The sequence below is a fragment of the Onychomys torridus genome, chromosome 4 (genome assembly GCF_903995425.1).
Source record: "Onychomys torridus chromosome 4, mOncTor1.1, whole genome shotgun sequence".
In the NCBI taxonomy this organism is placed as follows: Eukaryota; Metazoa; Chordata; class Mammalia; order Rodentia; family Cricetidae; genus Onychomys; species Onychomys torridus.
Window position 1 is genome coordinate 101,273,964 of NC_050446.1, and position 12,685 is coordinate 101,286,648.

General features: G+C 43.8%; 1 protein-coding gene across 2 annotated transcripts in view; it reads right to left on the bottom strand.

Moving 5' to 3' along the window:
- Sppl2a (signal peptide peptidase like 2A) overlaps window positions 1-11,515 on the bottom strand; it is a 37,453-nt gene extending 25,938 nt beyond the window's left edge. Inside the window, exons 1-6 of one of the 2 annotated variants that reach the window (XM_036186007.1) lie at window positions 11,174-11,515; window positions 5,724-5,843; window positions 4,865-5,047; window positions 4,309-4,398; window positions 3,958-4,091; window positions 1,734-1,885 (exon numbers count right to left, since the gene is read on the bottom strand). In XM_036186007.1, coding sequence (XP_036041900.1) covers window positions 1,734-1,885; window positions 3,958-4,091; window positions 4,309-4,398; window positions 4,865-5,047; window positions 5,724-5,843; window positions 11,174-11,239 — 745 coding nt within the window. In that variant the 5' untranslated portion in view covers window positions 11,240-11,515. The remainder of the gene's footprint in view (window positions 1-1,733; window positions 1,886-3,957; window positions 4,092-4,308; window positions 4,399-4,864; window positions 5,048-5,723; window positions 5,844-11,173) is intronic. The other variant, XM_036186008.1, reaches the window with a different exon arrangement.
- Between the last annotated feature and the right edge of the window lie 1,170 nt (window positions 11,516-12,685).

A 12,685-nucleotide genomic window follows, 5' to 3' on the forward strand; every position in this document is an offset into this window, starting at 1 on the left:
CACTGCACATACCACTTGTGATCATAGGTTATGTGTGGTAAGAGGAACAGAAAGATAGACGCTTCATGGACTGTCAACTGGACTTTGGTATATCTTCTGCTGAGATGCCCAACCCAAGTCTTCACAGTCTGGTAGGCAGCATGTTTCCAGAGGCCATTATGGGGCTTTAGTGTCTCATCCAACAGTGTACTACCACTTAGAAAATGAGCCCACATGAAGAGGAATTTTATTATCATAACACAGCTCCAGTTAGTTTTCTTTTAAATGTAAGAAGTTTACGGGAAAGCACACTCAAGAACACCAGTTATTTTCATAAGTATATCTTAATTATAGAATGGCGAGGGAAGCCTTGGCAATTCAGTACAATCCTGTCCATTATTATAATTCACTAGAAAATAGCTGCTATCTAAGCCATGCAGGACTCATTTTGGGTAAACAAAAATCTCAAAATATTACACAAGACATTGGCCAATCTTAATTTAGTACTATGTCCTGGGATAATTAGGAGGTTGAACGATTTTCTTCTCACATCACAAGTTTCACTTGTAAACAGGGTAAATGTAATAAATTCAAGAAATTTTCTCATTAGAAATGAAAATATACTTTAGGGTAGGATAGATGTCCTCTTTTAAAATGATTTTTATTTCCAGCCGGGCAGTGGTGGCACATGCCTGTAATCCCAGCACTCGGGAGGCAGAGGCAGGAGGATCTTTGTGAGTTCGAGGACAGCCTGGTCTACCAAGCGAGATCCAGGAAAGGCGCAAAGCTACACAGAGAAACCCTGTCTTGAAAAACCAAAAAAAAAAAAAAAAAAAATTTCAATTATGTGTATATATGTGTACCTACATATAGGTATGTACATGAACGTACAAGTGCTTGCTCCAAGGAGCCCAGCGGTACTGGATCTCCCTAGAGATCCTTCACAAGAGCAATAGTACATGCTCTTAACAGTTGAACCCTCTCTAGCCTCAATAATTTAGTATTTTGAGATAGGGTCTTAATGCACAATTCTATGGCCTAGGTTGGCCTAGAAATTACTATGTATCCTAGACTGGCCTCACGCCCACATGACTCATCCTACCTCAGCCTCTTGAGGATATATATACTAGGAAGCGTGTGTGTGTGTGTGTTGTGTGTGTGTGTGTGTGTGTGTGTGTGTGTGTAGTTATTTTTTGTTTGAATTTTAAAATATCTCAGTAATTGAAGCCTGACATTTTTTTGTACATTAAGCAAATTATTTACTTGTTTTTCAGGTGATTTTTTTTTTATTTACCATAATTTTCAGATGAATGTTTTAAAGGGAAAGACAAATCTAGCAATGTAAATCGAGTGTGGGGGGATATATGTTCAATGCAGCACACATAAAACTCAAGTTTCTTATATTTTTAGTGTGAGCCTAGCCTTTAATGGCTGAGCCATCTCTCCAGCCCTAGAAAATTTTTTATTCATTTTACGTACCAACCACAGATTCCCCCTCTCAGCCCTCCTCCTGCTCTCCTCCACCCCCCCCCCCCCCCTATCCCCCCACCCCTGCATTCCCATCCTGTCCTCCAAAAGGGTAAAGCCTCCTAGGGGAGTTGGCAAAGCCTGGTACATTCAGTTGAGGCAGGACCAAGCCCCTCCCCCTGCATCAAGGCTGAGCCAGGTGTCCTCTATAGGGAATGGGCTCCAAAGGCCAGCTCATGCTCAGGGATAGGTCCTGATCCCACTGCCAGGAAAACCCAGCTTCTTACCAAGCCACCTGTAGAAGAAATAGAGTAAGACGATCATGACACAGCAGATGACCACAAACACAACCACTGTAAGAGGGCTGAAAGTTAAATACTCCTCCTTCTTTTTCCTCATCTCTTTATCTTCGCCATCTGCCGCTGTCTTCATGTTCTCCCTGTGTAAATACACACAAACATCAGCAAGTCTTCACCAAGTGCAGTTGTTTTTTAAAAATCTCTCTAACACCAATTTAAGTTTAATTACAGAGGTGATGTACTTTAAAAAGTACCAAAAGGAATATTTAATCTAGAAACTAAAACATCCTATATCCCTACTCTCCAGAGATAATCTGTTATTACACAACTTTGAAATAAGACTTTTTTTTTTAAATGAAAACAAAACTGTTAGAACAGTTGACATTTATTATATTAACAAATTAAGGTTTGCGGATGCTCATACCACCAAGTTTGGAGAACTATTTATGTAGACATAATACATGTTAAGATAGAAGCAATATTATCAACCTACATAAAGTCTAAAATTAGTTCCTCTCAAGTATAAACTTTGAATTCTCCTATGAGCAAACTCAGTATTTACTAGATGTCCATTCTGTGCTCATGGATGAATTTGGAAGAATTTTTAAATTACCAGACACAGTCCTGTCTTACCTTTGCTATATTCTGTGAATCCTCCCAAGTATCACCTCACTAATACAAGGCAGAGACAGGTGTCAAAGAGAAAAGGGCAGCAGGAGCCTTTGGTGAGTGGGCTGCTGGCTGTCTCTGCTGTCACACAGTCTCTTCCTGGTTACACAGAACCTATCCCATGTTCCCAGCCCTTGTTTCTTCACCTCTGCCCAGTTCACCTTCCTGTGGGCATCTTCAGGCTCTGATCATATTAAGTCTGGGCTCACTGGAGATTGCAGACTAAATAAAATTTTACGTCTAAACATTTTCACATTTGTAACTGTTAACCAACACACTACTTTCCCATCAGGAAATTACAGATTACTGTCATGGTCACAAGTGTGTGGCATCTGCCACTCTAGACAAGTGGCCTGGAGACAGGGCAAAGCTGGTGCAGAGACACCAACCCCTGCCCTAGAACTCTAGATCCAGGATGTTGGGGCATTAACAGAAGTTTTAGTAATGTGGTACCTAAGTGGGGAAAGGCGCCAGCCTTTGGTATCTGTCACTGAAAATAAATAAAAAATATTCACAGTAGTAGACATGGAAGCCATAATGATTCTCATATTAATATTCCACGTCTTAAAGGGCATGAGCAGTCCCTCTTCTGAAACACAATCTTGCTATGTAGCACAAGTTGGCCCTAAACTTAACATGTAACCCAGGGCACTTTCAAAGTCATGATCTTCCTGACTCAGACTCCCAAGCAGTGGGACTACAGGTGTGCACCACCATACCTGATAGAAAGCACTTCATTTTTTTTTGGGGGGGGGGGTGCATTGGGACAGGGTCATATGTAGCCCAAGCTGGTGTAGAACTCAGTATGTAGCCACGGATGACCTCAACCTCTCAAGTGCTGTGATTATTACAGGCATGAATGACCATACAATGGCTTTCTTAAACCATTTCTAGAAAGGGAACAAACTGCCCGATTTATACATTACATATTACCATTAATTGTATTCTTTCGGGAGTGCAGTGGTTCACACAACCAGGCCAAAGGTGTTCAACACACTAGGCAAAAGCTCTACGACCGAGCTATGTTCCCAGCTCTCGCTGGGAAACTGTACTGTGCGTGTATGCTGCTGTGTGTGCATGTGTGAGTCCACACCTGCCACAATAGATGTGTGGATGTCAGATGACCTCGGGTTTGAGTCCTTGACCCTCGTCTCCCCTATCTGAGACAGGTCTAAATGGCCTTCAGGATCCCACAGATTCCCATCTTGCTGCAGGAGCACTTGGACTACAGACACATACGACTGTGTCCACCTTTATGTGTAGTGAACACTTCATTGTGCAGTGAACACTTATCCACTGAGTATCTCACCAGCCTCCACAGAGTATTTGATGTGAGGTAAGTGTTTCCCTATGAACAAATAACTCAGGCGTCTACAACTTTCCTATTTAAAAAAAAAAAAGACAATCCTACAATCTGGTCTTAATGGCCTCATGGCTCTATATACTGAGGTGAAAAATGTAAATATTCTTGTTATTAAGATTATCATGAAACATTATGTAAAAGCATTTATCAGGAAGCCATAAAAAGTTTAATTAAACTTACAATTCAATGAGTCCACTCCAGTATCCTCCTAATGCCACAGTGAACACAGCAATTACAAAAATAACCACCATAGTATAGTCAAAGTTAGGCCAGGATGGAGAATACATTTGCACGGTAATGTTATCTCCAAGAGTCTGAAGGGCAAAGTGACAAACACAGGGATGAGTCTCCTAGGGAACAGCAGCAGCATCTACATTTCATCAGACAGCGGAGAAGGCGGGACAACTGGGGGCTTACTCAGCCCTGCAAGCTTCTTGTTAGCAAGTGGAGGATGAGTGAAAACCAACACTAAGGATTAAATGTAAACAACTGTGCCATTTGTAAACATCTAATGTGCAATTATTAACGTACCTGCTTCATATCTCTAAAGTCTTTTTGGCTTATAACTGCAATTAGTATAGTCATATTTTGAAATTCAGATCTGTTCCTTGAGGAAGGAAGCTATAAGAAAAAAATATGAAACTTGATTAACTACTAATACATTTACAGAATAAAAATCATACATACTACTATACGAAGTGCAAATATTACATCAAATCATAAAAACAAAGCTTCATTATTCTTTCTTAATAATATATAAGTCCTCAAAACAAAATCCTTTTAACATGAACTTAAACAGATATATACTATATATGACATCATATGGTATAGACACTGTATAAACACACAGCACACATATATTTCTCAACTCAAAGATTCCAAGTCATCTCAACTCTAGAAATACAGCAAAAATGACAAATCTTTCTGATTAGAGTGTTTTATTAATAAATCTAGAATGCTTATTAATAAAAAATAATCCACAAGAATATTAAAAATCCAGCTTCTAGGATACACACACAGAGTTAACCAGGTTCCTGAGAGACTTGATGTTATGGCTCAGCAGAAGGTACTCCGTTCTAGCACTTACTAAGACACTGCTGTTGGCAATCAGCAAAGCTTCAGCACCTCCTTGCTGTGCAATCCTGGCTTTTTCAAGAAAATGGCAGACTCCCCATTGCACCACCACTACTCTGTTCTTTATGCCATCAGGAGGAATATCAGAAGGGTGGCACAGTGGCGTTCCAGTCAGATTCATCAAACTAAGAGAAGTCTGCAAAGAAGCAATGTTTTAACAGCATTTAGCAATGAAACACCAACACTGACTTAGTCCAGGGTTCTTCAGACGCTGGGATGTAGCTCACTTGTTATGCCTGAGTTAACCAACAAACTAACTTTATGACAAACAAGGATCAGAGGAATGAATTTCAAAATTCCCTAAATCTGGGGCCAGAGAGATGGTTCAGCAACTCAGAATATTGGTTGCTCTTCCAGAGGGCCCAGGTCCAATTTCCAGCTCCCACATGTCAGCTCACAACCCTCTGTAACTCTAGGGATCTGATACCTTGTGGCCTCTGCAGGCACCTGGCATGCATGTGCTATAAAGACATACATGCAGGCAAAACACCTATTTACATAAAGTAAAAAAGAAAATTTTCTTGGATCATTCCCAGCACAGTGGGACATTCCTTTAATGGTAGCAATGTAGAAGCAGAGACAAGCAGACCTCCAAGACTTTGAGGCCAGCCTGGTTGACAATAGTGAGTTCCAGGCTAGTCAAGTCGATTTAGTGAGACCCTGTCAGGAAAAAACAAAAATTCCCTAAATCACTTCTTTTATGGGGAGGAAAACACTTCACTAAAGACAATAAAGTTTTTTTAATCAACAAATATCATAACTGAGTCACACAACATACAGTTATTACTCATATTTAATATTATTTTACTTACTGCATTTTCTAGGGAACCTGGAAGCCTTGTCCATTTGGGGTTATAATGCATGCAATAGTCCTTGGAAAGTGAAGATGTGCCATTTGCAGACGCGTGCAGGATGGCTTCCTGAGCAGCTGTCTAAGATACAAACAACAGCTTTCACGAGGGTGGTCATAATAAGGCTTGCCGGCAATTAAGGATTTTAATACAACTATTTATATGCAAGTTTGATCACATTTCCTAAAGAGGGCAAGTCCTCTGATGAGTTTATTTACTCTTATTTAAATGGCTCAGGAATAATGAAACTATACACACTTGTCTAGAGCTCATTCTGGGAGGAAGATGGGTCACTTTCTTACAAATTAACTAGGAGCCTTGTCTGGACGGCTACATCCCGGGGAGGGTTCCTGGTGTGATGTAATAATGCCACTCTGTCCTCTCAGCTCGATGCTTTCCTCCTGCTCCTTTGTGAGTTATGACTTCATTGTTCACATCCATGCAGAAGGAAGGGCTCAAATCCTCTGTGTCCTCCACCCCCCACTCCCCCACCCCCATCAGGTTTTTACTACTACCTCTCCCTAGGGTTAAGGAGATGCTGGAGTATTTCTAAGGATTATCTGTACAAGATAATCACCTTGAATTATAAAGCATTTCAACTGCCTATCCAAATACACCAATGCAGAGTTTAAGAGAAAAACTGCCTGCTGGGCGGTAACGGCACACGCGTTTAATCCCAGCACTCGGGAGGCAGAGCCAGGTGGATCTCTGTGAGTTAAAAGCCAGACTGGTCTACAGAGCTAGACTAGCCAATGTGGTGATATATTGTGTACCCTAAAAAAGCTTGTGTGAGGACAAGAGGACAGAGCCAGCCACTAGATTAGACATTGCAGTCAGGCAGTGGTGGCACACACTCTTAATCCTATCACTCCAGAAGCAGAGATCGTGTGGATCTCTGTGAGTTCAAGGCCACACTGGAAACAGAGCCAGGCAGTGGTAGCACACACCTTTAATCCCAGTACTGTGAAGCACACATGTACCTTTAATCCCAGGAAGTGATGATATCTGGGCCGAGAAAGGTATATAAGGTGTGAGGAAACAGGAACTTGCTCTCTTGAGGCTGAGGATTTTGTAGAGGTAAGAACTAATGGCTGGCTGCTCTGCTTCTCTGATCTTTCAACTTTCACCCTGATATCTGGCTCTGGATTTTTCATTAAAAAACCATTTAAGAGTCTGATATGAAGTCACAACATGCCCACACGGTTGGGCATGCCCGGTGGACCTAGACTCTTCTACCTAGTTATTTCGGTTCAAAATAGTAATTTCCGGGTCAAAACATCTCGCGTGACTAGGACTCTGTGGCTTTGCATGTAATCTACGCACATGTGTGGAGTAGCCACATGTGTTACTATACGCACGCGCGGCCCACCCTTTATAAGCCGGCGCCATTTTTGCACCGGTCTCTCCTTTCCCTCTTGACCACGCGTGTTTCCCACAGGCCTGTTCACATCTGTCTCTTTCCCCCTATCTTAATAAAAACTCTTCTGTGGATTTGTCATGTTTTGGGACCTTTCCTCGCAGGGTAAGAGCGCCAAATAACTAATGCTAACAACAAGCCAAGGCTACACAAAGAAATCCTGTCTCAAAAAATAAGAAAGAATGAAAGCCGGGCAGTGGTGGTGCATGAGAGGCAGAGGCAGGCAGATCTCTCTGAATTCCAGGACAGCCAGGGATACATACAGAGACCCTGTCTCAAAACAAACAATCAAAAATAAATAAGTAAATAACATAAATGAGAGCTAGAAGGGCTGGCCAGACAGCTCAGGTGGCAACCCCACTTGTCACCAAAAATGACAATCTGAGTTTGATCCCAGGACCCACACGGAGGAGGGAGAGAAATGACTCCCATGGGTTGTCCCTGAGCATGACACATATGCCCCTCCCCCCTGAAGAAATAAGACAATAAAAAATAACTTAAAAAAGAGCTAGAATACTTTCCTTTTGTCTCAGTTCTCATTGCCTAGAAAGACAGGGAAGCCAGGCAGTGGTGGCGCACATCTTTAGTCCCACAGCACTTGGGAGGCAGAGGCAGGCGCATCTCTGTGAGTTCGAGGCCAGTCTGGTCTACAAAGTGAGTTCCAGGAAAGGCGCAAAGCTACACAGAGAAACCCTGTCTCGAAAAACCAAAAAAAAAAAAAAAAAAAAAGACGGAAAAGGAACCGAGTGATGGAGAAGAATGAATTAAAAGGTAAGGGGACACAGGAGGCATGTAGAGACATCCTCAAATGTTTAGAATATTGCTCCCATCACCCACCTCCTTCAATATGGGTTCTTCCCGTCTGCTCTGTGAACACATTTATCTCTAAATCCACAAGGAAGAAGAGGCCCAGGGAGATGGGCCAGCAGGTGAAAACACAAGCCTAATGACCTGCGCCACACCTGGGCCCCACATGGAAACCCAAGACGGAAAACAGAGCCCTGCAAGGTGAACTCTTGACTTCCACCATGGGCCGTGGTACAGGAGGACATGTGTGCACAGATACACAGAAGCACACACAAAATAAACAAAACATAGAAGCCTTGGCAGCTAAAGCGTACATTCAGGTGGCTTTTGAGACAGGGTTTCTTTCTCTGGGTAACCCTGGCTGGAATTCTCTGTAGACCAGGCTGGCCTCGAACTCATAGAGTTCCACCCGCCTCTGCCTCTCAAACGCCATGGCCACCACCTGTCTTTATTCTTCTTTTTAAGGTGACTTCTCAGGCATTTTGTCATAGTGACAGAAAGCTAATGAACAGAGGAAACTGGTTCCGTGAAGGAAGATTGTTGCTTATAACTATAGCTGATACTATGGCTCATAAGCCATTAGCATTAATGATAGGAAGTCACAACATGTCCACACGGTTGGGCTTGACTGGCAGACCGCCTAGTTATTTCCGGTTCAAAATAGCCATTTCCGGGTCAAACATCTCTCGTGACTAGGACTCCGTGGCTTTACATGGTTGTGTAAAGCGCGCCTGGCCATGTAATCTACATGCATGTGTGGAGTAGCCACACAAGTTCCTGTATGCATGTGCGGCCCACCCTTTATAAGCCGGCGCCATCTTGCATGACTCTTTTCTTGTCTCCTTAACCACGTGTGTGATTCACACAGGCCTGTCACGTCTTTTCTATCCTATATTAATAAACAGCTCTTCTGTGGATTTGTCGTGTTCGGGACGTGTTCCTTGCGGGGTAAGAGCGCCAAAATAACTAACAATTGGTTTGCAAGAGAAGTCTGGAAGTTTGGAGGAGCAGGCGAGAGAAAGCCTACAATGCTGTAAAAAGAGCTTAACAGGGCCATTCTGTGCAAAGAACAGGAGGCCAGAATGCTGACAGCAATGTAGATGGTAAAAAGGCAGGCTCACAAACCTGGAATGGTGGAATGATGACTCTGTGTGGAATCAGGCTAAAAGCAATGCATGGGACATTCTGGCAAAGAATTTGTCTTTATTTTGTCCAACCTCTGACTCTGTGGGAAGCTGAGTTTAAAGGACTAACCTCAAAGAGGTAAATGTCCAGGTAGCAGGACATTCAAACTACACCACACAGGTATTCCTGGATGCTTTTAGTTAAGACTTACAATGAGAATCAGGAGCAAAACCACTACAAAAGTAGTTGGAAACCTTGAAGTTTGTCCAGAAAAGGGACATGTTTAAAGTTGCAACCATGGAAATATATCACCCATCCACCCCAACCATTAAAAGAAAATACCCTTATTCCTCAGAAGACTAGGGATAAAGCTTAGTTGGTAGAGAGCTTGTCTACTATTCATGAAGCCTTGGGTTTGAGCTTGGTGGTCCACGCCTATAATCCCTGCACTCAGGGCAATGGAAGTTCAGGGTCATTCTTGGGTAGCTCAAGGTCAGCCTCAGCTACACAAGACCCTATTTCAGAAAGAAAGGGCAGTACTTAAAGAGAGCTTGCTAAATATGTAGCCCATTACCCTATGTATCTATGCCATCAGATCTTCCAAGTTCTCTACTAACAACCACAATGTGGGTTATCAATTCTTTTTGTTTGTTTTGTGTTTTCAAGACAAGGTTTCTGTGTAGCCTTGACTGTCCTAGAACTCACTCTGCAGCCCAGGCTGGCCTCAAACTCGCAGAGATCTGCCTGCCTCTACCACCAGAGTGCTGGGAGAGGCATGTGCCACCACTGCCTGACAATGTGGTTTACCAAGAGTTGATGCATTTATTACTGTGCTAAATATTGATTTATCTTGAGAAAGGATTAGTAAAAGTATAAGTATGTAAACATTTTTTTCTTAATCATCTTGAGAGGTTCAATGAAATGAGTGCTAAGTTTAACTTATAAATTATAGATCCAGGACATTTACATACCCTCTGAGTTGTTCTTTGGGGCTTAAAAGTCACTTGTCTGATTACTCAGTACACACCTTAAAGACACAAAGTAATGCTACTGTGTTACCATTCTCCCCGGAAATACTTCCTGTATTAGTTCTCTCTACTAGGTCCTAATGCTGTCCAGCAAAGTTCCGAGAACACCAAAGGCTACTTTTTTTTTTTTTTTAAACAGTTTTGAGCTTAGACTTTCTCGCTGACTCTTTAAAGCAAGTGTAATAAAACAGTCTTTCAGAGAAGTTAGTTTCTCTGGAAAATGACTACATACATTGTTTACACATGTTTCCAACCGGTAACTCCAGAAAAGAAAGTGAATAGAAACAAAATCTGAAATACTGAAAGCTAGCTTCTTGGTCACCAATTAGAACTCAGATTACTTGATGCTGAATTTTAAAACATTCTTTTTGCAAATATGGGTATGTGTGCACCTATCTTTTATTTTTTTCTTAACCAGACTTTTTAAAGGGATTTTAAAGTATGCCTATAAGAAAACAAAAGCACAAAATAAATTCCCACAGTATAATCACAAGCACCTTACAGAGACAGAACTGTATGGGGATGGAAGGAAAGCATACAGATATTCATATGGTTATAGAGAGAAATACGTATGTGAGCTCAGTTAACTAAAGAGCACTCCAGATGCTAACACCTGGAACCCAGTCCGTCCTGCCTCCCACCCCCACACACACCCCGCTTTTTTTTTTTTCTGGGTAAAAAGCAGCTGTAAAGGGCTACTCAATAAAACAGATGTGATTTTTTTTTTTTTAATTAAAAAGAAAACGGCACGCTGAAAAATAAGAGAGAGAGCTTCAGGACCAAGGTGAAAGAAGCCCCTCCAGCCCGCGGGTTTCTTCCGGGGTGGGTATTTCGCAGGATTTCTGGGCACAGCGGGGGTGAGGAATGCTGGGACCCGCGGGTGTGCCCAGTAGGAGGGCCGGAGCGGGGGTGGGGGGGGGGGGGAGGAGTGGGGGTGGGTGGAGGGCAGGAGAGGGGGGAGGGGAAGGGGAGGAGGGAGGGGAAAGGGAGAGGGAGGAAGGGGAGGGGAGAGCGGAGGGGAGTGCGGCTCTCACCAGTCCCAGCAAGCAGCTCCAGAGCAGGACGGCCGCGGGACCGTGCAGCGAGGGCAGCAGCCCCATCCCGCGGGCGGGCAGCGGGGCGCAGGCAGCGCTGGCGGTACCCGGACCTCTGAGATGCAGCCCCGACTTCCTCTTCCGGCCCCTCCCGCCGAGCGCTGGGCTGGGACACTGGGCCGACGGTCCGCTCCGGGCTCAGCTCCTAGGAACAGCCTTTTTAACTGCGTAAATCCCCGGTTCCCGTTCGGTTCCCTCTGACTGCGGCCGCCGCCCATTGCGAGCCACTGAAGCTTGGGTTTCAGTTTCCCTTCCGGCCTCTGCCACGTCGCTGACTGGAGCGACCTGCGTAAAGATGCAAACCAGACAGGGCCCCTCTCCACGCTTGAAGCACAAACCAAAACTTTTCTGCTGCACAGTTTACGTCATCTCACCCCTGTCATCTCTATCCCTAGCTTCTGAATATTCCTACTCGTGAGACCCTCCGACCTTAGCGGTTTCCATGTCACTTCCCTCGGGAGAAGCCCTCTATTCACTTTCCTACTGTGATTTATTTGCGCGAGCTCTCTGGGCCTCTGTCTCTCTCTGTCTCTGGGTCTCTGTCTCTGTCTCTGTGTCTGTCTGTCTCTGGGTCTCTGTCTCTCTCTGGGTCTCTGTCTCTCTCTGGGTCTCTCTGTCTCTCTCTCTCTCTCTCTCTCTCTCTCTCTCCAGGGTTTCTCTGTTTAACAGGCTGGCCTAGAACACACAGATCCACCTGCCTCTGCCTCCCGAGTGCTGGGATTAAAGGAGTGCGCTACCTTCCTGAGTCATAGCTTTTGGTTTTGTTTTGCTTTACTGACACCGGGTATATCTACACATCCTTGGCTACTGCCCTGGAACTTACATATAGACGCCTAGGACTCAGAGATCTGCCTGCTTCTGCCTCTCTGGCGCTGAGATTAAAGTCATAAGCCACCATACCTGATTTTTTTTTATACTCATTTATCTATGTATTTCACATGCTGCTCTCCAGTTAATGGCAGGGAAGCGTCCCTCTTTGTTGACCATTTTGTCCATACACACCAAAAATTCAGCATATACTAGGTTGTCAAATGTTTGTTGAATGACTGCTTAATACTAAACACTGAATAGGACAGTGTTCCTGCTACCCTCAGGGAGGGACGGAGCAAGGGACACATAGTGAGCAAACACTGTCAAGGTAAACAGGGACTTTTAAAACGGTGCTAGACACGGATCAAAGGGAGGTAAAAATAGGAGCCTGAGAAAAACACCAGCCGCAGCCAACTGTAGCCAACTATTAATGTCCATGTAAGTCAATCCCATCGAGGCAAAGGAAGAGGGAGGCCACTTCCAGAAAGGAAGCATTAGTCTCCAAGCCAAGGGAGGCACTGGCGAAACTACAGAACTTGGCTGAAGTTAGGAGTGGCGTAAGGTGAAATGTGGGAAGAGGCAGAGTGTGAAACATAAATGAGTCGGATAGCTTGGAATTTGAGACTATCCTCTGGGTGGTGG